The sequence below is a fragment of the Pyrenophora tritici-repentis genome, chromosome 2 (genome assembly GCF_003171515.1).
Source record: "Pyrenophora tritici-repentis strain M4 chromosome 2, whole genome shotgun sequence".
Taxonomy (NCBI): Eukaryota; Fungi; Ascomycota; class Dothideomycetes; order Pleosporales; family Pleosporaceae; genus Pyrenophora; species Pyrenophora tritici-repentis.
Window position 1 is genome coordinate 3,954,038 of NC_089391.1, and position 24,000 is coordinate 3,978,037.

A 24,000-nucleotide genomic window follows, 5' to 3' on the forward strand; every position below is an offset into this window, starting at 1 on the left:
TCTCCACGACCCCTCGGCAATACGCCACCCTAGACCACGCCATAGACTACTGTTCTCGAGGATGAGTGCACAGTAATCTCGCCATGGATTCCTTCACGACGCTTCAGAAAGACATCTCGGCCGCCCTGAAATCGACGACACACTCTGCCTCGTGCATTGGCAGCGCAGACATACCCTTTCAAAGGTCGCTCAATCCGGAAGTTGGTACGCAGCTGGACGCCCAAAATGCGCGCCTCCTTCACATTGCGCAACGGCTTCTCGAGAATGCTGCAGCAAGCTCGGACGCTGTAGGTCCCAAGCTACCCGACGCAGAAGCCATAGACGTCAATTGGAGGGGGGTTGTTGATGTCATCGACAGCTTGCTTGAGAAAGCCGACACCAGTCTTGACGAGTACACGGGTCTTGTGAGACGGTTGAGCCCGGCGGGCGAACATGTAGGCAATACGTACATCAGGAGCACGGCGCATTGTCTAACGATCCAGCAGGCAGTTGTGAAGCCTCGCCCGAACATTGCCGACAAGAAGATTATCCCGAAGCCGCAACTCAAATTCGAACATTTGCCAACCAACAACGAGACTGGCGGCTTCCGCCCGTTACTCACGTCAAAGCCGCATGCAAAGATCCCGCTAGAAGAATGTCTGAAAACCTTCAAAGACAGGCGGGGCTTGGAACAGTATGATTTCCATGCCTATTCATATGCGCAATGAGCTTACTGTAGACAGATACCCGCACCCCTACCAAACCGAGATCGAACAGTACGAATACCCACCGACCCTCTACGAGACGGCTGAGCCGCAGCAATACGCCCCTTTTGACTCAACTACTGCTACCCTTGTCGACACACCTGAGGCGCTAGCAGCCATGCTTGCGGAGCTCAAGACTGCAAAGGAAATTGCCATCGACCTGGAACACCACGATAACCGCACTTACATCGGCATGGTGTGTCTGATGCAAATCAGCACGCGCGACAAGGACTGGATTGTTGACACACTCAAACCCTGGCGGCGGAAGTTGGAATGCTTGAACGAAGTCTTCGCAGATCCGAGCATCCTCAAGGTCCTCCATGGCGCTTTCATGGACATCGTATGGCTCCAGCGAGACCTTGGTCTGTACATAGTCGGCCTTTTCGATACCTTCCACGCCGCCCGGGCCCTTGGTTACCAAGCTGCCAGTCTAGCCTATCTGCTCGAGCTACACGTCAACTTCAAAGCCCAAAAACAGTACCAGCTCGCAGACTGGCGTCAAAGACCACTCAGCAAGGAACTGTTCGAATATGCACGCGCAGATACCCACTTCCTCTTATACATATTCGACAACATGCGCAACGAGCTAGTCAACAAGTCGGATTTTTCTAACCCGGAAAAGAACAAGGTTCAAGACGTGCTTCAAAACTCAAAGGAGACCTCTTTGAAACGATACGAACACCCCATATACGACAGTGAAACGGGTCTCGGAACGGCTGGCTGGTACAAGCTGATCTCCCGAACGCCTGTTCAGTTTACACGGCAACAATTTTCCGTTTTCCGAGCAGTCCACGAGTGGAGAGACACTCTCGGCAGAAAGGAGGACGAGAGCCCGCTATTTATCATGCCAAATCACGCCGTCTTCTCCGTAGCCCGTGACATGCCTTCGAACAAGGTCGGCCTATTTAACGCCATCCAGCATGTTGGGCACATCACCCGAGCCCATGCAGATGAGCTTGTGGGCGTGGTTGCGGAGGCTAAGGAGAGGGGTGCGAGTGGCCCAGAACTACACGAAGTCCTACAAGCGGTCGCGGATATGCAAAGAGCACAAAGGGCCGAGTCGGAAGCTGCAACTAAGATAGCAGAAGTTGCAGTGACACCTGCTGCTGAGGCTCCCACCATCCTTGAACGAACTAGCACGAGCCCTGGCCAGAAAGTATTTAGTTTTCAGGCTGCCCGGGCTCCAGCATCTGCGTTCTGGGGTCAGCTATCTAAGGACATGCTAATCTCGCAAGGGAAGAAGACGGCTCCGGTTGAAGTTGATCTTGCTCTACCGCTGCCGGCTCTTACCGCGCAGATTTTTGCGGATCCAAACCGAGTCACTCAAGCTACGCCAAAGGCCGAGAAACCTAAACATACGTTTGTTCCCAAGGACGAACGGCCCGCACAAGACGAACGAACCGATACGTTCGTTGTAAAACACCTGGGTGGTCGCAAGCGAAAGCGAGGCGACGCTCCAGAAGAAGAAACACTTTCAACACAACCCCTTGACCCGATGACCAAGGACGAAATCATGCTAGACGCTTCCGAGGAAAGCGAAGATGTAGTTCTTGCTAGAGAAAAGGCGGCCAGAAAAGCTGCACGGAAGCAGAAGAAGAAAGACGAGGCTGCGGCTCAAGCAGCTGCTGGCGAGGCGGAACCGGCGTTTGACTATGCAAATGCGAAGTCGGTCCTGCATGCTGAAGACGGCGATGACAAGAAGAAAAAGAAGAAGGACAAAAAGAAGAAGAGTGCTGGGTTTGCGCCCTTCTCGGGCATGACAGATGCACCCAAAGGGCTACCGAGGGCGCAGAAGGAGATACCGGGACGGAGTAAAACGTTCAAGTCATAGTCAGCGGGTACGAAGTGAAGGAAATTTCTGCAATTTTGCGTTCTTGTACATTATACCACCTGCATTCCGATACCAGTCCGACTGATACTCCTAGTATCATGCAATCCATCGAGGGCATGCTTGTGATGAGCATTGTCAGCTGCTGATATCTTCCGATTTCCTCCACAGTCACATGTCCCTCACTTCCAATAGTCGTTTCTATTATGTGAAGTGTTCCGCGTGCGTTTTGAGTATAGTACCAACCAGTAGTAAAATAATGATAAGGAAAGAAATGTGAAGGCCGACACAGGTGCTCAAGCTAAGCAGCTTGAACAGTCATACAAACGTCAAACCGCGAAACGGGCTAGTCTAATTATAGAGCGTAACTTTGAGCAATAGTGACTACTAGTCCATGACATTCTTGATGCAGACGTTTGAAAGGTAGCGATATAGACGAGGCCAACCAGGCAGTACCGGGACATAGTCCGCATGTGATGTGCAGTGGTGCAGTGGTTCTAACCAGGGGTCCTTCAGCCCTACAGCGGGCCTGTGCATTTGCCCCACATTCGCGTAACCAACAGCGATGGTATGGGAATTGGGGTCCCGCGCTGTCTCTCTTCGGCAAACGCAAACAATACTACGCTTAATCATCTACAAACAGCCTTTTATCTCCTTTCAACAGTCCTCATGTAATTCTGGATACCCCAATCCATCGGCGAAATGCCCACCCAACTCGCCCACCCGTCTCCGAAGCGCAAGCGCGACCAGCCACCGCCGGCTCCACTGCTCAACACCGCTCTGGCCCTACGTCCGGCATCGACACCACGGCGCAGCGATCACAGACCTTCATCGGGCCCGGACAGTCCGCGCAATGCAGTCGCTGAGCAGCTGCGTGGCATGACCCTCACCACTATCGCTCCCATTCCCATGTCCCCGCTCACACCCACCGACGACGCCATACGCAAGAAGCCGAAATTAGATGCGACAAGAGTCGACAGCGCCATATCGCCAACCACGGAAAAAGATACGACGACGACGTACGGACGTCTAGTAGCAACAAATTGCAAGAACCGGCCCTTCGCGGATACTGTACACGTTACGTCTGGGTTCGAGGACTCGAGGGTGATACCAGAGACGCCTCCGGCGTCGCAACCCCGCTTACTGCCAGATATCGCTTCGTTTACAACACAACCCATGACTTTTGTCTCGGCACCGTCGTCAGTCTGCTTGTCGCCCAGCACCACCACCATCACGACGCACGCCATCACAGCCACAATGACAATGCAACAAAAGCCACGCACCGTGAATCGTTCTTCACCTTCGCGTCCCCGTCCGAGGACAAGGTCGCCGTCGCCCCCACCACTGTCGACCCTCACGTGGCAGGACGACGAGATCACGGGACACTTGGCCGACCCAGCTATCGACCCAGATGACGATGGTACAGGACTGAACGGCATTGGATTTAAACCTACCCCCGCGCTGGCTTATGCAAGATCCCAGAAGCGTCGACAACAGCTCAACGAATGGAAGTTGAGGGAAATGAGAGACGCAAGAGCGAAACGTAGTGAGCGCCGACGAGGTGGTGTCCGGGGCACACCGTCTAGGGAAACCACTGTCGAGCGCGAAGTCGTGCCTGCAAAGGCCATGACGAGGACTACTACTACTACGAAGCGAACGGTCAAGTTTGCTATATGAAAGGGGTGTTGGATGTGGAAGAGGTAATTGTAATATTCCATGGAATGGAAACCATGAAGGAGAAAAAACATTGAGCTGGATGGGGTGACGAATGTTACGAGACTTATGATGAGGAATGTGCTAAGAACCAAGGTACACCACGTTGGATATTTAGCGGCACAACATATGGAGTTCTGGTGCTTATGGCGGATGGGTCTGGTTATCCTTTTCATATATTTCCTATTCGCGCTGGGCATCTTCTTTATTGATCACGGAGTCTGGGCATGGAGGGAAAAGGGAAACTCTATACAAACACAGAGAATCTATCTACACTCAAGCATATGGTTTATCGTATTCAATCTCGATTTCAATCTTTCCCAAACAAATTCTAACCCAAACATACAATACCAAAAAGAATCACAACTCCTCCTGCACAACCTCTTCCACCAGTCCCTCAGCACCAGCACCACCAACCCACCCATCCCTAACCAACCTCGCCACATTCTTCCCACTCAACGCACTTGTCTCCATGGTACTAATAAACCCCTCAATCCCACTCGTATACCACAACCCCTCATCCAGCACAACCTCCTCAAACGACACTCTGGGGTACTCTCTCGGATACGAATACCACAGTTTATGATGAATCCAACTAACCACACCATCCACCTCCCCTTCCTCTGCTTCTTTCTCGCCGACAGGCTGCCCCAGGATATGCGATAGGAACGTCGCGTTCACGCGCTCGGGCGAGAAGATCTTGTAAACGTATTCGAAGCGCGGGGGTGAGGAGCGGGGGTTCATGGCCGCTGAGGAGAGGGAGATGCTGTAGAAGGAGGGGGAGCCGGCGGTGTTGTCGGTGGGGGGTTCAGAGGGGGTAGTGTGGTGAGTACGTATTGGGGTACGGGGCTTGTGGGGGGTAGGTTGAACGCCGCCGGGTTTAGTTTGTGCGGCGAGGCGAAGAGCGTGGTGTAGAGGTGCGTGTAGGGGATTTCGTCAGGGGTGTGTTTTGGAGGTGGGGAGATGACGAGGTTTGTGTATTGGAGGGGTGCGGCGAGGATGATGTCGTCGAAGAGAGTGGTTTGTTCGGTGTTTGTTTTCGTTGATCTGCTAGTTAGACTGTAGGTGCCGTTTTGTTGGCGGGAGATTTGCGATACCGTGGTGTTGAGGTGGAGGTTTGCGTGCGAGGCTTTGAGCATGTGAGCGAAGATTTGCCAGTTTCCACCCGAGATTTGCATGGCGCCGTTTGTGGCCATGCAGACCATTGTTTCGAGGCCGTGGATGTAGGCCAGGTTCGACGCGTAGTTGACGCGTGTGCTGGCTTGGATTATCTCCCTAGAGAAGATCTCGTTGATGCCGTTGGCTTGGAGGTATTGCTCTCCTGTTACACCTGTGACTTCTAGTAATCCCACCTGCTCGACTACATCGCTTAGGCTCTTCCATGGGAACACGGGTTCCTCGTACATGCCTAGGAACCTGCCCACGGCACTCTTCATCAATCGGTTTGTCCACAACGGCGCGGTACCGTATCGCCAGAGCAACTTTGCTTTATCCCACCATGAGTCTCCCGCTTGTGTTACTATTACAAACTCCTGTCCGTTCCAGATACCCAGATCTGGCATGCCGAATGTTGTTGCGAGATCGTTGCCTGCAGTAGAGAGGTTGAACTCCTCCATGGCTTTCACCATGATTTGGTTGATTTGCACGAATATTGAGCCGCCGAGTTCTACCGCGATGGACTTGTCTCCCCATGGGTTCACCGTCGTTGTACGGCCGCCGACGTAGTCGTTGCGTTCGAAGACGGTGATGTTGGTGGAAATACCGGCTTCGGCTGCATACTGGGCGAGATGATATGCAGCTGATGAGCCTCCTGCTCCAGCGCCTGGAATACGTCAGTTATGGGAATTTCTTGACCGGATCATGAAATTACCTATGATTGCGACCTGCTTCACACGAGGCGCATCGCTGGTACTAAGAGCACCCACGAGCGGTAGCAACGAGGCGATGCCCAGATACTGCATCATGCCGATGGATGCCTAGGTAAATACGAAGATTATTTAGTATTTTGTTTCTAGAAAGGAAGATGAAAACGTGAAGAGCTTCAAGTGACACCAAATGTCATGATGGTGGCTGGCGGAATGCTGGGAACGGAGTTGCAGCACGGGTCATCCGGCCGGGTGTCCCTGCAATGGATAAGCTTGTCAATAGCGTGTCGCGTCTACCTTTATTCAAGTAACGGGGCTCTTGTCAAATAACGAGGTATTGTGGGTTTGACATATTGAAGTGTTCAATGAGTGATGACGCGCTTTCACGTGTCTGGGTGGGTTGCTGAGAGGATCTGCAGGGCACCCTTGACTCCGTACCATGACACATGCGAAAGCCCGTGAAAAACACACGACTTGGACTGTGAATGGATTTGATAAGGATCCCTTTCTCGGTAATTCTTACTGGGCACCGAAATAAATGCTTTCAAATGTTTGCAGCTGTGTCGTCTAAAATGTAGCATATTGGCTAGGATGTTTGTTGAAGGATGGCCAAGTCCCAGTTCATGTACTACTCATGTTCCAAGGCACATATCAAGACAGTAGACCAGCGAAGACACAGGCAATCCCAATGAAGTCATTTCGCGCCTGACCGTCTTCAGAAACAACAAAAATTACACATCCAACCACCTCGTTGTTTTCCTAAGCCTCAGCCCACCAACATCCCCCACAGTTCTCTTACACCTTCACAGCCTTGTTCTTCTTCCCCGTCTTCTGCTTCGTCGCCTTCCTCTTCCTGTCCAACAAACTGCTCAATACCCTACTGACACCACGATCCAAAGCTCGGCCCTCTTTCTCATGATCGTCTTCCATAGCCTTCATGTAACTAATGAGGTTGTCGGAAACCTTGAGAGAGTGTTTGACAAGGTCTAAGACACTACGATGGATGGCCTTGGGCGCGATATCTTGTCTCTCCGGCCTTGGTTCTCGTTCATATTCGGACTCAGGCTCAGGCTCAGACCCAGATTCTGAAGCATCGTCGTCACCGTCATCATAGTTCTTCGTGGCTCCGCGACCGTGGGTTTTCTTTGCTGTTACTGATTTCTTCGTTCCTGTTTTCTTTGTTGCTACAGGCTTCTTCGTTACTGTGGTTTTCTTGGTTGGCGCGGGAGCGTTGGGCTTTTCCGGTCTCTGGCGCTGTCTTTTGCCTTGGATTATGTTCTCTGGTGCCGTTGGGTCGCTGATGATGAGCCTAGTGGGCACATGTTCTTCCACCATCACGTAGCCCTTGCTTATCGCATTCGAAGTCTTTTTTGAAGTTGGCTGGTTTGCTGGCTGAGTCGCCTCCACGTTACTCTCATTTCCGTTGTGGGATATAGGCGACGAGGGTTTGCTGCGGTTAGGATTTGATTTTGCCATGTTGAGTTGAATCTGTTCGCAATTGGTTGGAGATTGAGAAAATGTGGGATTTGGAGAGCTAGGGGGATGACGTTCTTATGTGTAAGAATCATCTTGTTGGTTTGTTGGCTGAAGGGAGTGGAAGGTGCTTGCAGGTATGAGTCTTGCGGAGCTGTGCCGAGACACACGGGCGCAAGCTGGCCTTGTCTTAGGTCTTCTCAACGTGCTACCCAAAGAATAGTCGAGAGAGTCTGCTGGTTAACTATAGAGCACAGAACTTGTGAACCGGCAATGCATGGTTGGTGTTGATGCATTCATCATCTAGTGTTCTCCACGATATCTGATACATATATGTAGTTATCTGTACAACGTGCGTTAAAACGTGGTGTTCTACTCTCGACTAAAAAGTCCTCACTTCTTCGCAGCTGGCTTTGCGGGTGTTGGCACTGGTGCTGGCGCTTTCGCAGGTGGGGTTTTGGAACCATCGGCCGTCTTCCCTGTCGACCTGGCCTGGCTACTTATCAGATCCATGAGATGGTCTTCTCCTTTCTTCTCCTGCAGTATCCAATTAGCCAACGTGTTCGATTCTGAGAAATTCCTCTTGAAAACGCACCTTGTCCGCATCAGTATCCGCGTCCCATCCTCGCCCAAACCTTGCCCTGAAACCTGCCAATTTCCCAGCCTCGTCCTCCTCTACATTCAGCAGCTTCTGCGAGCTGGGGTTCCAGAGGGGTGAGTTTCGTATATCCTTGGCGCTTTTGTATACTGGTGTGGGATTCGTTGTGCGTACAGTGAAGGAGCTGCCGTCGGAGAGGGTTATGAGTTGGGTGAAGGTATATGGTCGCTTTGGTCGGCGAAGGAGCGTCGCGTGTCGCACTTGATTTTTCGGCCGTATTTGAGGCCGTATTGACTGACGGAGGATGCGTATTGCGCCCATTGAGGGAATTGGAGACGCCATGGTCGTGTGTGCTGGGGGTGTTAGCGGTGCAGTTGGTGGTGAAAGTTGCGGAGAAGAGACGGAGGTCTGGGCGGAGCTAACTTAATATTTCCCACATCCCAGTCAAGAATCTTGCACGCGCAACATCGTCAGTCGCATTGCTCTTGTTATGCTACCTTTTCTCGTGCTGAAAATTGCCTTTCCATGGTAACACTACGCATGCGACACTAGAAAGACCAATTCCGGCCGCGGCAATGGCACTTGCACAGCGCCCCGCCTCCCGCTTCTTTGCGGCCTTCTACAGATGGAATCTGCATACTCGTGAGATAGACTCCACAGTTGTAATGAGTAATAATTGATACCAAGTTAGAACGCTCACGACCTTGTGCACTCGCCTCTCAATGCGCACGCAATAATGCACATATCCGCAACGGAATCTGCCTCCCACGGCACTACCACGCCACTCGTCTCCTGCGACAAAGTCAGGCTGAGTCTCAAGTACAGGATGAGCAGACGACGGCTCTCGCCGAGGATACTCGTAATTTACCACAGAGAGAGGAGGAGCATCCATCTCAGTCGACGGATAGCATACAAGAAGAGGTAGCGAGCACGCAGCCAAGTGTGGAAGAGCAGGACATATCACTTGAACTGTCCGAGGCAGAACTTAAGAAACAAGCACTGAAAGATTCGTTACGCAGTTTCATGCGCAATGTTCCTAGCTCCGTGGCTGTCATTACTGTTGCGGGCACCGACGCTAGCAAGAAGCATGGCCCGGTGGGAGTTGCCGTATCGTCTCTATGCACTGTGACATTGGACCCTCCAACAATTTCCTTCAACATCAAGGAACCCTCCAAAACACTCGATTCCATACGAGAGGCCAATGGCCTCTTCCGCGTTCACTTCCCAGCGGCTGATAGACTAGGCGCGAAAATCGTGGACCTCTTCTCTCGTGGGAACCACCCTGATGCTTACAACTTGCGAAGGAAAGAGCTCAAGGTCCATCATCCCCAAGAGCAGCCAAGTTCCACCTCTACTACTCATTCTTTGGCGCCGCAGATCTTGGAAGACTGTATACTAGCTGCAATGGAGTGCAAAGTTACTCACGAGTTTCCTGTCGCAGATCACGTCATCCTCGTTGCCAAGGTCGAAAACCTGGAACGAAAGTTATCCACGGAGCCGACGATACTTTATATCGATGGAGGTTATAGGGTTCCAAAAGGTGATAAAATTTATACGTCTGCAAGAACCAAAACACCCACGATTACCAACGTAGGTGTTTGGTCAGTATGGGGTTATCCTTTGTTCCCCGGAGAGAAGGAACGACTGTCCTATTTTTCCCAGATCAAGGCTTTGATAAAGAAAACTCCGGCTTATTACCAAGACCCAACCAGAGACACCTGCCGAGCTATCGATTCGATCTTGCCATATCCCGCAGCAAATTTCGGTATCAACATGGAGCTTCTGGTTGCTGAGTGCCGACAAGAATTAGGCCTTGAGGATAAGCTTGCACCTGAGCTCAAGGATCAGCAGGTCCTTGCCGACTTTTATGGCTCGCTCACGCCTTCAATAATGGAAAAGATCATTGAGCGAGCGAATAGGGCAATCACATTGGACCCGCGCTTCCTAACTCAGAACTACCGGCTGTTTTTGCAACAAATAGGTGTTAGTCCCAATATCCGTGATCTGCTTCCCAGCGACATCATGAAGCCTCTACGAGCTGCAGGATTAGTGCCACCTTTCAACCCGCAAGAAGAGACTGGAAGCACCTCGTACGACATTCGCAAAGTTGAGCAGGTTGAGGTGCGCCTACGTGAAGAACTGAAAAAGATGAAATACGCAGCTGCGTTGAAAGAGCCATTCGATAAAATCATGCAAGCCATTGGCGAAAAGAAGCAAGCGGTTTACACTTTCAAGAAGTCGCGGTCACGTCTACTCACCGAAAGCCACCCAACTCTCTTTGATGCTATGTGCATCGATATTTCCGGTCATTTGACCGATGCCGAAGTCCGTGTGGTCATGTGCCGTCTCATCAATCGCCTAAACATCTTCTCCTTGAGCTTCCAAAGGAATATTACCGAGGACTGGTGCGAATCATTGCGTCGAGTGGGCGTAAATCCCACCATTACAGGCATGAATGTGGAGTTCATGTTCGGCAAGCTGAAACATATCTTCTACTCCACACGTCATTTCCGCGATTTCCCTACGGCAGTGGAAGAGATGTTGAAACCGTGGTTTGTGTGGTCTGTTAGTTGGAACGACCTTGAGGAACGAGTCAAACAATTCGTCCAAAAGACGCCTTTACGTGCGACCGGCTGGGCGAACAAAGATCGACTGGCTGCCATGGGTTTGCACTGGGAGGCCGTCGTCACACTGCCCAAAACTGACGACCTTGGCGAAGATGTAAAGCAACCGCTCTGGGAAGGACATATACTCGATACAATCGTCGCAAAAGAGTTGAAGAACCACTACGGCAAAGGCACAGATGAAGAGAACCAGGGAATCGCAAAGTACCTAAAGGAAACCTACGACTTTGACGTTACGCATAAGTCAATCGTGTACACACCCGCAGCATCGCTAAATCAATCTTCTGGTGATGAAATGCTCGAAGCCATGGAAGCAAATCTTCCCTCAAAGAAAAAAGAGGCCAAGTCGTCCTTCTTGAAACGCGTCACAGCCCCTCCTCGTCTACGCGCCGAAGAAACTACGGCTCCACGCAAGCCCCGCCATCAATCACTCAATAATCCGGCTACATCCAAAATACGCATTCGAGGATTTAAGCAGAGTACTCTCCCCGGAGTACCCCGCTACAAGCCCAGTAGAGCCAACCAGTTGAACAAGAATGGTCTGCTTAAAAAATATAAAGTGGAGCCGCCAGCGCAGTGGAAAACTTATTCGTTTAAGAAGGGGGGTGAAGGGTCTTCGTGAAAGTAAGAAGTGCGCGGACTTGTGTCATGAAATGTGTAATAGCAGTTGGAAGCAGGATGTTGTTCTGTGTGTATGATGTATGACTTTTCTTCACTTGATTTACATATATTTATCTTGCTCTACCCTCTCTTGTGAGTATATACATAAACTTCTCGCTAGCTACTTATGTTCGTGATCACTAGTGGCAATCATGGGGAACAGTTCCAGCTATCTGTAGCATAAACAACATGGGGTATATTGCAGATATATCGACGTCGGCACAGGTGAGTCTGTTGTATGCACTGCTGCAAATTCACATGAAATAGCAGCGGTGAGTTGTTATCTCGACTTTCGCACAATCCGCTGGGAGACTGATGAATTTCTTATAGAGCAGAGATTTGCTTCTAATGGTTAGTGGCTGTTTCACAGTTTAGCTGTGTCGATCGATGCAATCTAGCTACTTTGGTCAGTGCAATGTAACAGTGTTGGTCGATGCTACGCAAGGTCATCACGCTTGTTCCGCCTCACCCGTGCTTACTGTGACAAGATCAACTGCCGAATACGACGTGGCGTTCCAGCGGTTCGGCAATGAATTCCACCCACTCATTTAGAGCAATTTCAGAGAATCGGCTGCTCTGTTGAAGACCTCAGGATGCAACATGGAAGACTGCCGGAGGTATGGGAGATTACAGGAGCCTACTGGGTACAATCATGTCTATGGCAGGCTTTTCTCCGCCATTAGAAGATGCAGCAGAAGTAGCCGATAAGCCAGAAGCTCAACAAAGCCGGTTACTGACTGTCAAATTGGGTTGAGTCCCAGGACCTCATGTTGTAGAAGCATACTGAGGACATGGCCACTCGTATAGATGTAGCCCTTCACATACACACGGCATCTTAGATAAATCATACTAGAAGTATTCTTTGTTGAAGCATTGGGAAAAAAAGCTTTGATTCATCTACGATGCAAGGCCTCTATCTTGTAGCATCAGCAAAGTAAGGCCAAAAGGCTCAGTAGAGCTGTCGTCGAACCATGTGATCGGTGGCTATTCGGTTTGGTACGCGAAGGATGGGCACCGTGGTACTGTAGAGAAGACTCGCAACATGTCTGTATATGAATTACTAAAGACACTTGGATTCAGGTGCTGTCCTCTAACTCTTCACGTACCCTATCGCTATAGAGCGCTGTTCTGGAGAGGATGTTCCGTTGACGCTAACAAGCTATTGCAAATAGATTAGTATGTAACCAAGCACTGGGAATGATGAAACATACTGCCAGGGGAGGGTGGGCATACTCCAAAGGCACTAATTCCAATGCATTGGATATAGCAATCACCAACCACTCGCCCAAAGCCCCCCTCTTTCGCTCGATGCGGACAGATGAAAGCCTCAGCATATGGATGGCCAGAGGTAATTGACTGGGTGCCACATTGATCTTATTTGCAGCCTTCCATCCATCCATTGATAATATCTCGGTGCCGAGAGTGTTGATCTTTGTTGCAAGGGCCTCTTCCAAACTTGTTTTTATCAGAAAAGCAACACATGATGCTACCTACAACGAGAGTAGGGCATAAATTGAGTAGGAAAAACGATCGCATATCGAATATGGTAAATTGGAAAAGGTTGAAAGTAGTCTTCTGATAGCGAAGTTGGAGTGTCGCTGTGATACTGGGTGCGGCAGTTTCGGAGGTCGTCGGGTAAGACTGGTAAAAGTGAAAGCTGGAGCAGGGAATCGAAATACCTCTCCCATGGAGTGGTGTTCACGGATGTTGCGGAGGACGAGGAGCTATTTTGGTTGGAGAGATACGAATAAAAATATGCGGATTGTTGGATAAGGTTCTATGCGGGTCGGAGAAATACCAACATGAGTAAGCGAGTTGTTGGATGTAGGACCATATTGGTTGGAGAGATGCGTACACGCTGTTTTAACAACGGCACGGCAATTTTGCTCGTGGTCTTGCCCTGTTTATTCAGTCCCTGGTTCCATTCATGTGACGACGATCACTGCAGAATGGGATGTTCACGGATATTGCCAAGGTGGAGAGATACATATACGAGCAAGAGCATTGTTGGATGAGGGGTTATGTTGACCCGAGAGATGTGTACACCCCGTTTACAAACGGCATGACAACTAATAGTGGGCCCTTCTGACACAAAAGACGTGTGTTCTGCTAGGATTGCAGAACATAAAAGAGAGCCGCTTCTCAACCATATTGAATAGGGGATTATCTACCCAACCCTTTGATATTTCAACATCAACAGTAACATCAATATCTCAAACCCTCTAAAGATGCAATTCTTTAGTCTTATCTTCCTTTTGCTTACAGCATTACCTGGCCTTGCCACCCCTGCAGGAGGCAGCTGCAATCCACGATACGATCCTCGCGGCTGGTACAGACCGCCCGCGCGCCAATGGTAAGCATCCTTTATGTTCGACAGATTCCCGCCGGACCTTGCCGCCAATCCGTACGAGATCAATCTCCGACACATACACATCGCTGTTGTTACGACTGAGGGCGGCGGCATTCAATTCATCATCACTGCCCATGCGGACATGCCTGCCAGAGTCGATAATGTTCTGTATCGAGCCCAAGTTAATCGTTTATTCCGAACTGGATCATGGTTTCCTTACGACCCGAATAATCCGATCCATCGTATCAGCTTCACCAGTCTCGAAATAAATGGAATTCGCCGAGGCCGGGAAAGGGAGACTCTCCGCTTCATGTTTGAGTTCTCGGAGGAGAGCGAACTTTGAGTACAGAAAGAGACATGCTATTTTGTTGGGCGGAGTATCTTCCACGGATAGAATTAACAGTGGGCAAGCTGGATGGCGGAAGTGAAGGACTAGGATAAGGGTGGTAAATATCAGGGGTCAATCTAAGTGTTCATAAATCGTACTAGTAGTGTTTATCATTATCTTCAGTGCTATCTTCGTCATGCTCATCACCCTCATCACTGCCCTTACTGTCACCTTCCCACGCCGCTATCCCTGCCTCTGCGTCACCCATGAAGCATAAAACTTAGTCAACGAACTTGATCATGCAGAAAGTGTCAAAGGAGAGGGCCAACGTGTATATAATACGGAAATATTTCGTAAGAGTGAAAAAGAGAAAGGGGTGTTAGAAGGAGAAGAAGATATTCACATTACTAAATATAAATCTACCAAATCACAGGATTAAAAGCAACCATAACCGGCTTGCCGGTATGAAACATAGCCGGTGTCCTATCCCTATTCCGCGATACCATGTCCATCATATCCTGTCTCACGGTCATTTCAGTGACGGACATTGGCTTCTTCTTCACTTCAACCTCCTCCTCCTCCTCCTTCACTTTCACTGGCTTCTCTTCCCCTTGTCTGGGGTTCAACCGCATCATCTTCTGCTTCTGCTTCTGCATCGCTCGCTTCTCCTTCTTCACTTGCTTCTCTTCCTCTTCTCCCCTGTTCAACCGCCTTTTCACGTGCTTCACGTGCTTCACCTCTTCTCCCCTATTTCTCATGTAGAGTTTCTTCTTCATCGCTCGCTTCCGCCGCCGTAACCCGTTTCTCTCTTGTCGCTCAATGACATCGCTTTCTTCTGCGGACTACTGTAGTAAATCAGCAACTCGGTCATCCAGGAGAACAAATTTGCCCACTCACAGAGACGGATGCCGCGGAATCTGTAAGGCTGGATGTACGCTGCGGTGTGTATCCTGAGGATAGTGAAGATGCGGAGTGGCGGGGATGTGTGGGGGGAGTATGAGGAGTGGGGTGGGTGGATTCGGAAGAGGAGGATGAGATACTATCGGTGTGACGTCGGACTGTTTTAGTCTAGGGAGGTGTTAGTAACAGTTATTAGAAAGTGGTGGGAATAGGAATGAATGGGACGAGATGGGATATGCGGAGATGAACTTACCACCCTCACCCTCTTCTTCCCCTCCTCTCCTTCTTTCGCTTCCGCTAACAACCTCCGTGTCGTCTGCTCGTTCAGTTCCCGTTGTTTTCTGGGTAGTACGTCGTCGTCTCTTTCTTCTGGTTTTGTCCTCCCCTTGCCCTCCACTTCTCGCTTATCATCCTTACTCTTCCTCTGCTTCCTCGTTCCAGTAGAGGTCTTCAGCGATGAAACAGCGTCAAGTACCACCTTCATGCTTTTCTCCGCTTTTCTGTACCTTTCGCCCGAGAGATTCGAAAGAGAGAGCTGGAAGGATAGGTACGGTCGGAGGAAGGAGGGAGATGCGAAAGGGCTGGGAAGAAGGGGTGTGGGGGATGTCTGCTGTTCGTCGTCTTGGTCTTCAGAGTCAGATACAGAGTCAGATGCAGAGTCTTCTGGTGGTGATGATGAAGGTTCGGATTCAGAATCAGACTCTGGTTCAATCTCAGAGACTTTGCGTTTTGGCTTTGTGGTAGAGCGCGTTATACGTCTGGGTGGAGGACATGTCGTTGTTTTGCGTTTTTTGCTGGGATATGGGGAAGGGGAAAGCTGAGGGGTAGGGCTGAGTTGTGTGATGATACGTGTGCGTGTGCGAGGTCGTTTTCTGGGTTGTTGGGGCTTGAGTGTAGTGTCCTCCTCTTCCTTTTCATCCCTGTCTACCTTGATCATTTCCTCATCTTCCTTCTCCTTCTTAATCTCAACATTGACGTGATGAACATTGTCTTCATTGCGTTTCGTTTCTAGAAACGCAAAGAACCATTAGAGCGATAAAAGCGAGTTACTTGTAAGAACTTACCAACTGAACATCGAACCCCATGTCCTATGTCACGCTCATCCTCGTTCCCATTATCCGAAAGCATCAACTCCTCAACTGTAGACCCGCGCCTCACGTTTTCCTCCTTCTCAGTCCGTATCACGCGCCCAGGGAGTCTAGGGCGTCCTTTACAAGCCCGTGTACGCGCCATGGTTTATTCACTTACTCTAACCTATTCTGTTTTGAAGGTATACACGATGTTCGGGAGCAGATCATAAGACGGGGTATGAAAAGAGTGTCGGAGAAAGTACCGTGGAAGAAGAGTGACCCAAGTAACAAGCAATTATGTGTGAAGAAGCCATATACCGGCATTATGAGTGATGCAAACAATAAACACTGGTTCTTGGCTTTGTGGCAGGGGTGGGACATGCGGTGTGGAGGCAAACAACACGTGCAGTTGTGTTGCTTGACCAGGACTAGAGTACTTTGCTTGTCGGGAGTCAAACTAGCAGTGATTCATTTGTTAGAATACCGATGATGAGTCTACTTTCGCATTGACGTTTGTACCACGAGAGACAATGGACATCCTGGACATGACGAGCAAACTTGCCCACATTTGAAACCCATCACACCCACAACGCGTAGAATAAGGCAGTAATAGTAGTATCGATAGTAAGATCATCCATATCCTACAAGAAAGCAGAAGTTGGTACATTTTTTGTCTAAACGAAGCACACAAGAAGAAAAAAGAAAGAGTATTGTAGTACAGACGGACAGACGGACATACATACAAGGAGCAGGAAAAAGAAAAAGGACAAGATGCGGCTATCTTTCAACGCAAGAAATGCCATTGCGTCACACGCGCACAATAAACGTTAAGCCTATAACCCCCACACTAACCAACCAACCTAACCTATACACGTTGAATCAACCCAACCCCCCTTGTAAATTCGCTCCAATGTATCCTCAAGCAAAGTCAAATTACTCGTCCAAATACCCAATCTTGCAAAACTGGTTCAGGCTGCGCACATCTAATTGTGCAGTAAGTAGCGCTCCAAGTAGCGTCTCTTTACGTGGTAAGATATCAGCCTTGACCCTCCAACTACTGCCATTGAAATTGAAAATCTCCATGTCGTCCTCATCCTCGTCCTCGTTGTCCTCCTCCTCGTGATTCATGTTTCCGTTCATCTGCTGTACGCCCTTTACCAATGGCTCACCGCCCTTTGACTTGTCACCTAAACGCTTGAGGGTAGACAGCGCACGGTGGACAATGAGCTGGAAGCCTTCCCGGTCATGGTCCATGGGTCGCTGGCCGCGGTGGTTTGGTGGTGGAGGAGGATGAGGAATAGCAGCGTCGGTAGCTGAAAGGGACATGGCGAACTTTAGCAGACTGTGTGCCCAGCCGTCTTCAGATTCGAGCCACGCGCGGCAAATGCCAGTTTCGGGTCCTGGAGCCAGACCTGCGAGGATATCTGCTGCGAGCATACCTTGCATAAGGTAGGCTTTCCTTGACTCTGCAACACGCGCTTCAAACATACGTACTTCCTTGGGTCGCGGCTCTTTCATTTGGTACATCTTGTTCTCAATGTAATTACGATCAGGTATGACGGAGATTGCGAGGGCAAAAGAACGTGTTAATAGATCGTATGCTGGTGTGGATGTGGCCTCGTTGATGAAAATCTCCTTGTAGTACATTCTGTTGGGGTCATCGCGAGCGAGCAGCTTTGCCAGACTGTCCACAGCAGAGGGAAGATAACGATGGATCTGAGGGTTGAAAGGTGTGAACTTGATGGGTTCGCCGGGTCGCGGAACCGGCGCAAAAGCACAGAGGAAATGCAGGACCGCGTATGCGTCTTCACGGCTGGGTAAGACGACTTTTGCGCTGGTGTTGGAAAAGAAGGTGACGACATCCTTCATAAAGTCGAATGTGTTAATATGTGACCGGAGGAGTAGTACCCGTGTACCAACAAGCCGGATGAAGTTTGCGAGAAACTTGAGAACTGGAGGGCTGACTAAAGAGTCATGGTTGACCTCGAGGAAGGAAAGGTTGCGGAAGATTGTGGTAATCGCGATTAGCCGGTCCGCGGTACGGTCGAGGCGGTGCTCCTTTGTCCCAGCTTGTGGGAGCTCTTGTAGTGACGCAGCTTCTTCGCGGCAATGATGCAGGACGTCCTCGTACGGCATTAGGTCAATGATGTCAGTGACTTCGGGGTTGTCGTTTCCTAGTATTTCCAATAAATCTTCCGCATATTCTACCAGCACCTCCGTCAAGTCTTCGCAATGTGACAGGTTGAACTGAACGGTGTTGTCGTACGTTATCCGTGTGAGCGTATCCAACCCCAAACGGGCCTCGGCGTGAAGTCCTGACTTGATGCTCATCGTGATGGCTCGAACATCGATGACACCCATTTCTGGCAGCATTGGACAATTTGGCTTGTAGTTTGTGATTGTGTCGATCATGTTCTTGAAGTTATCAGAGTCAAAATCAAGACCACCCCAGGTGTCTTGTGTTCGGTAGGCGGGCTGGTACACCCTAGTACCATCGTCCTGTTCGATGACTGGCTTTCTTTTCTCAGCCTCCTCGACAGCAACGGAATTGGGATCCGTGGCTGCAGCGTTCTCTTCCTGTTTCATCGGTGTAGTTTGCGCTTGGTTAGGTTCTTGTCCTTGTGTGGGTGTCCCTTCCAGCTGCCTGCTGAGGCTCTTCCGCGCATGACCGTCTGGTTGTGGTGTAGTGCCGTTTACGCTCGGGAGGACTGCGTTGCCTTGTAGGGGTGTCGCCTGTTGCGGGTGTGGAGAGGGTTCGAGCTGTTGGTGTGGTGGCTGAGTTGGCGGAAGCGACTGCCGTTGCTGCTGCTGCTGCTGCTGCTGCTTCATGGCGGCCTCCGTTCTTTGCAATTGCTGGAGGTATTCCTGTTGTACCGGGACGTTGTTCTGTTGGCCCGGCATCGTTGGTCTCGTCGGCGACATCTGCTGGCCCATGGATCCCATTGGTCCCATCTGCCCCATCTGCTGCTGTAGAGGCATGCCCTTTTGTTGCATTTGCTGCTGTTGTCTTTGGACATAAGCGGTCTCGTAGATGAGCAAATTGTTCTCGTAAATTTGGCGCAATTCATTGGGGGCGTTGGGATATTGACCTGGGTGTATTTGCATCATCTGTGCAATCCGTGGCCAACCATTCTGCTGGGTAACGGCGCGACAGCCTTTGAAGCGTATGACGGCCGAGTAGAGATTCTGGAGGTTAATGATGCGACCAGCGCATTGTGGCTGGGCGTGGAAGGGTCGGTTTTGCTGGGCCATGAGGGCAGCGACGTTCTTAAGGAATTGCTGGTACTGGATCTGGGGATTTTGCTGTTGCTGCTGCTGTGAGTGTTGTTGTTGGTTATGCATCATGTTCTGCTGCATGCCAGGATGTTGTTGCATGGGATTCTGCATCCCACCAGGCATTTGCCCTCCAGGCTGCTGGCCTTGTCGCGCAGCCATGTTGCTTGCAGCTAGGTTGCCCAATTGCTGCTGCTGCTGCAGGCGCATTGCGTACTGCCGTTGCGCTTCCTGCTGTCGGCTTTGAAGATTTTGGGACAATTGCACCGACGTGACTGGAAACTGGTTCGCTGCGTTCGCGTTGAATCCCTGGTTCATGGGCGATTGCTGGAAGCCCATGGGCGACATTTGCGGCGCATGAGGGTTCTGGGCGGGCGAGGCCGTTTGCATTCGCTGGCCGCCCATCTGACCGGGAGCGAAATGCTGATTCTGCATGGTGGGCGATGGAGTGTTGGTAAAGGCCTGCTGGTGCTGGAAGCCGAACTGGGCTGGTTGCGACGGCGTCTGGGAGCGCGATAGAGAAAGAGCGGCGCCGGTCGAGTCCCGTTTCTGGGGCACCGATGGCATGGGGTTATAGGGGCGCGAGCCGTTCATCTGCGAGTTGGCGATTGCGCTCGGGTCGATGAAACTCGAGGGATCGTACATGGCATTCTGTGGGGATTGAAAGTCCATGGTGATGCGCGGCTACGGCTACGGCTCGCAGCTGTGGCTTGGGCGGACCGTAGTTTTATGCGCGTATACAGAAAACGAATGGAAGGGGCGATGGGCACACGTGTGTGCTGAATGTCCACCTGGCTAGCGACCGGTCAGCAAGCATGTTGGTGTTTATGTCGATGGACGCGACTCTCGCAGGAGCAGCCGGACGAGGCCAGAACCGACACGGGGTGAAGAGACCGACAGAGAGGCGAGAAGAGAAGAGAAAATACACACCACGCGACAATAGAAATAGGCAGAGTCTGCTATGCTCGCATCAGGGTAAGGCAGGAAATGGCGGGCTTCAAATGCGGTCGATAGCTTTCACGTACCGCAGACGCGCTTTGCGGACTATGCGTTGCTGAGAGCGGAGGAGCGAGAAGGCAGTTTTGCTTGGCAGAACCCCCAGCCTCTAGCCTTGTCGGGCATCACGAGACCCGAGCAGCGTGTCCTCGACCACAGAAGCAGAAGGCCAGCAGCCGCAAACATGGACATGTGCAAAGTCTCTTGAAGCTCCAAGCAAGCACCTAGCATTCGGAGCAGGAAACGCGGTCGCGCGTTGCGACAGGGCCAGTGGAGTGCCTGCGTTGCCGGCACCTCACAAGCCTAGCCTAACTCAATTTGATTTCTCCGCGTCTTTTGGCCGTCGTGACACGGAAACACATGTCTCTCCACTTATTGCATGGCCTCGTTCCTGCAGAAATGGCCCTGTTATCGCTCGGGTGTGCGTCGAGAGTGGACACGACCCAGACCGCCGCTCGACGCTCGCCCGGCCCAACCGCTGACGCAAAAGTCGGCGCGAACGCCTCATGGTATTTGTGCCTTTGTATCGTGTTTGGAGTCTCGTAGTTGTGCTTGTCATGTCAGCCTGCCACGCTCGTCCATGGTTGACGGCGGCGATCCCACCAGTATCAATCAATGCTCCAAATCTTCATGCGATTATACTGGTGGATGATCGGCGTCCCGCAAACCGCCAATCTCCCACCTCACGACATGGACCAGCTTTAGACCGTGTGCTATATATTCGACTCTCTATTTCCATCTCCAGCCAAAAGAAAGCGTCACACGGGTCATCCACGTTGCCACCCGTCATACACGTCCCAGGGCTCGCTGTTTTGAGCCGTCAGTCAGCAAGGGTCCACGGCTTGCGACCATTCATCTAGTATGCCTAAAGAACCCGATGCGGGTGCATGAAATTCAAGCTTGTCTTGGCCTATCCCTACAAGCCATGTACCGAGCGTGAGTCATCGCACAGCGCGTGACTCGGCATGGTGAAGTTGCTTTTACCACTCATGGCTGTGACGAGTGTGGTCTGGGATCAACTTGGTTTGGTGTGATGGCTTCATCACGTGATATCGGCGTCAGCGCTTCGCATCCCCGACGGCGCCTTCCGTGAGCTTCGTAACAGTGCGACAACAGACATTCCATCGCCTTACCATCCTTGACTCTGATTCCACCAAACCGCACCGACATTCGCTGCTAACTGCCATTATCCGACTCGCATACACCACAAGACTATCCAATAACCATCGCCATGGCTGACGCCGCCGTCGAGAACCCGGCCAACACTGTCCCGCCGCACAAGAAGCAGCTCCCGTCATCAATACCGAACTTTGACACCCTAGAGGGTTTCTCGACAGAGGGAAATGACGACTACTCGACCTTCAAGAAGCTGCAACGGCAATTAGAGTATGTAGTCTGAGTAACATGGTACGATAGGCGGCTAACAGGGTCAGGTACATCCACCTCCAGGAAGAGTACATCAAGGATGAGCAGCGGAGCCTGAAGCGAGAGTTGGTACGGGCACAAGAGGAGATCAAGCGCATCCAGAGTGTGCCACTGGTGATAGGGCAGTTTATGGAGGCTATCGATCAGAAGTGAGTTTCAACGCAAACAACGCGCCCGCGCAACAAGGCTAACATGGACAGCACTGGCATCGTACAGTCATCTACTGGATCCAACTACGTCGTCCGCATTCTCTCCACTCTCGATCGCGAACTCCTCAAGCCATCGTCGTCCGTCGCGCTCCACCGCCACTCAAATGCGCTCGTCGACATCCTACCACCTGAGGCTGACTCGTCCATTGCCATGCTTGGTCAGGATGAGAAGCCCGACGTCACATATGCCGACGTCGGAGGCTTGGATATGCAGAAGCAGGAGATCCGGGAAGCTGTTGAGCTGCCCCTCACACATTTCGACCTGTACAAGCAGATTGGTATCGACCCACCGCGCGGTGTGCTGCTCTACGGCCCTCCAGGTACCGGAAAGACCATGTTGGTCAAGGCTGTTGCAAACAGCACAACGGCATCGTTTATCCGCGTGGTAGGCTCCGAGTTCGTGCAAAAGTACTTGGGTGAGGGTCCACGCATGGTGCGTGACGTCTTCAGAATGGCACGCGAGAACTCACCATCCATCATCTTCATTGACGAGATTGATGCCATTGCTACAAAACGTTTCGACGCGCAGACGGGTGCCGACCGAGAAGTGCAGCGTATCTTGCTTGAATTGCTCAACCAGATGGACGGTTTCGATCAAACCTCCAACGTCAAGGTCATCATGGCCACCAACCGTGCCGACACGCTCGATCCTGCGCTCCTCCGTCCCGGTCGTCTGGACAGAAAGATCGAATTCCCCTCGCTACGAGACCGTCGTGAGCGCCGTCTCATCTTCTCGACGATCGCTTCCAAGATGAGTCTGTCGCCCGAGGTGGACCTGGATAGCTTGATTGTGCGCAATGACCCGTTGTCGGGTGCCATTATCGCAGCTATCATGCAAGAGGCCGGTCTGCGAGCGGTACGCAAGAACAGGTATAACATTATCCAGAGCGATTTGGAGGAGGCATACACTAGCCAGGTCAAGGGTGCAGCTGAGGCGGACAAGTTTGACTTTTACAAGTAAGCGTGTCGGTGGTGCTTGTGCTCGACCACAGGGGGGAAAGAGGCGGCAATTGTACTACTACGATAGACCTGGGGCCTATTTAATCGGGTTTACTGGGAAAGTCCTTTCTCAAGGGTAGCATATGAAGTTATCCCTCGATAATGCAAACAAACATCAGATCTGTCTTTTACACTATCGCTGTGACGACGCAGGCGAGAGAGAATTACGGTAATGATGGCAATGATTATTATATGCATTGTTGAGACAAAAAGTGAACACTCTTTGCCCCTGCGTTGATTGGTACATATACCTTCTCAACACACCCCCGCAATTAAGGCAGGGAGACAAAGTAATGCGAGTGGTTTGCAACGCAGGCCCTTCACGGTGCTGACTCCGGCTCTGGCCCTACTCGGCGCTGGCCTCATGCTCTGACCCTTACTCGGCTCTGGTCACTCACCCAACCAGCAGTTCCTTCGCGAACATGCTGATGCGCTGAAAGCGACCCGGGCTCATAACCTGTTGAGACAAAAAGTGAACACTCTTTGCCCCTGCGTTGATTGGTACATATACCTTCTCAACATGCATATTGATTTTGTTCTTTCATCTATCTACCAGATATGAGTCCAACCACCAGCACCAGCAAACAGGCCAGTCTCCCTTTCTAACCGCACACACGGGAGTAACCAACAACGAGATCCTCTTACACCAACCACCAATCCCCCTTCTTCAGCAATCACCTATTACCATCTTGCCTACCTGCCTTATTCTGCCCTGCCTGTCCTCCCCAATGCTGCAACAAAAGGAATCCTGATTCTTATACAAGAAAGAACACAGAACAGTCCTCCCCCCAAAGTCCTCCTTCCAGCGAAATCGCATGCCAATTCTCCCGCAAAACCGAAGCCCAACCAACCGTAAAAGGAAAAAAGATGAAGATGGGAAGAGAGAGAAAGAATAACACCATGTGTCCGATCCAACAAAGGAGATGTTGAAAGAAAACAGAAAAAC

The 24,000-nt window shown here is 51.0% G+C and overlaps 9 protein-coding genes across 9 annotated transcripts; 5 read left to right on the plus strand and 4 right to left on the minus strand.

Moving 5' to 3' along the window:
- Positions 1–83: 83 nt before the first annotated feature.
- Positions 84–2,720, plus strand: PtrM4_069580 (exosome complex exonuclease Rrp; the record flags this gene model as incomplete). Its single annotated transcript, XM_066105865.1, has 4 exons — positions 84–434; positions 486–673; positions 723–2,408; positions 2,669–2,720. The coding sequence occupies 4 exons, from the start codon at positions 84–86 to the stop codon at positions 2,718–2,720; spliced, it is 2,277 nt and encodes a 758-aa protein (XP_065964492.1).
- A 553-nt stretch (positions 2,721–3,273) lies between these two features.
- PtrM4_069590 (uncharacterized protein) lies at positions 3,274–4,248 on the plus strand (the record flags this gene model as incomplete). Its single annotated transcript, XM_066105866.1, has 2 exons — positions 3,274–3,675; positions 3,937–4,248. 2 exons carry the CDS (start codon positions 3,274–3,276, stop codon positions 4,246–4,248), a joined length of 714 nt encoding a protein of 237 aa, XP_065964493.1.
- A 776-nt stretch (positions 4,249–5,024) lies between these two features.
- PtrM4_069600 (uncharacterized protein) lies at positions 5,025–7,625 on the minus strand (the record flags this gene model as incomplete). The annotated part of the gene is made up of 2 exons (XM_066105867.1): positions 5,025–6,106; positions 7,253–7,625. The coding sequence occupies 2 exons, from the start codon at positions 7,623–7,625 to the stop codon at positions 5,025–5,027; spliced, it is 1,455 nt and encodes a 484-aa protein (XP_065964494.1).
- Positions 7,626–8,015: 390 nt separating this feature from the next.
- Positions 8,016–8,562, minus strand: PtrM4_069610 (mitochondrial 54S ribosomal protein bL31m; the record flags this gene model as incomplete). The annotated part of the gene is made up of 2 exons (XM_001933633.2): positions 8,016–8,159; positions 8,218–8,562. 2 exons carry the CDS (start codon positions 8,560–8,562, stop codon positions 8,016–8,018), a joined length of 489 nt encoding a protein of 162 aa, XP_001933668.1.
- Positions 8,563–8,795: 233 nt separating this feature from the next.
- PtrM4_069620 (Flavin-Reduct domain containing protein) lies at positions 8,796–11,466 on the plus strand (the record flags this gene model as incomplete). The annotated part of the gene is made up of 2 exons (XM_001933634.2): positions 8,796–8,862; positions 8,912–11,466. 2 exons carry the CDS (start codon positions 8,796–8,798, stop codon positions 11,464–11,466), a joined length of 2,622 nt encoding a protein of 873 aa, XP_001933669.1.
- A 2,404-nt stretch (positions 11,467–13,870) lies between these two features.
- On the plus strand, positions 13,871–14,197 carry PtrM4_069630 (uncharacterized protein; the record flags this gene model as incomplete). Its single annotated transcript, XM_066105868.1, has 1 exon — positions 13,871–14,197. One exon carries the CDS (start codon positions 13,871–13,873, stop codon positions 14,195–14,197), a length of 327 nt encoding a protein of 108 aa, XP_065964495.1.
- Positions 14,198–15,024: 827 nt separating this feature from the next.
- Positions 15,025–15,566, minus strand: PtrM4_069640 (uncharacterized protein; the record flags this gene model as incomplete). Its single annotated transcript, XM_066105869.1, has 3 exons — positions 15,025–15,027; positions 15,080–15,250; positions 15,336–15,566. 3 exons carry the CDS (start codon positions 15,564–15,566, stop codon positions 15,025–15,027), a joined length of 405 nt encoding a protein of 134 aa, XP_065964496.1.
- Positions 15,567–17,085: 1,519 nt separating this feature from the next.
- PtrM4_069650 (uncharacterized protein) lies at positions 17,086–20,097 on the minus strand (the record flags this gene model as incomplete). Its single annotated transcript, XM_066105870.1, has 4 exons — positions 17,086–17,171; positions 17,322–18,945; positions 19,027–19,241; positions 19,545–20,097. The coding sequence occupies 4 exons, from the start codon at positions 20,095–20,097 to the stop codon at positions 17,086–17,088; spliced, it is 2,478 nt and encodes an 825-aa protein (XP_065964497.1).
- Positions 20,098–21,652: 1,555 nt separating this feature from the next.
- On the plus strand, positions 21,653–23,016 carry PtrM4_069660 (RPT1, ATP-dependent 26S proteasome regulatory subunit; the record flags this gene model as incomplete). Its single annotated transcript, XM_001933637.1, has 3 exons — positions 21,653–21,807; positions 21,855–21,995; positions 22,047–23,016. 3 exons carry the CDS (start codon positions 21,653–21,655, stop codon positions 23,014–23,016), a joined length of 1,266 nt encoding a protein of 421 aa, XP_001933672.1.
- Between the last annotated feature and the right edge of the window lie 984 nt (positions 23,017–24,000).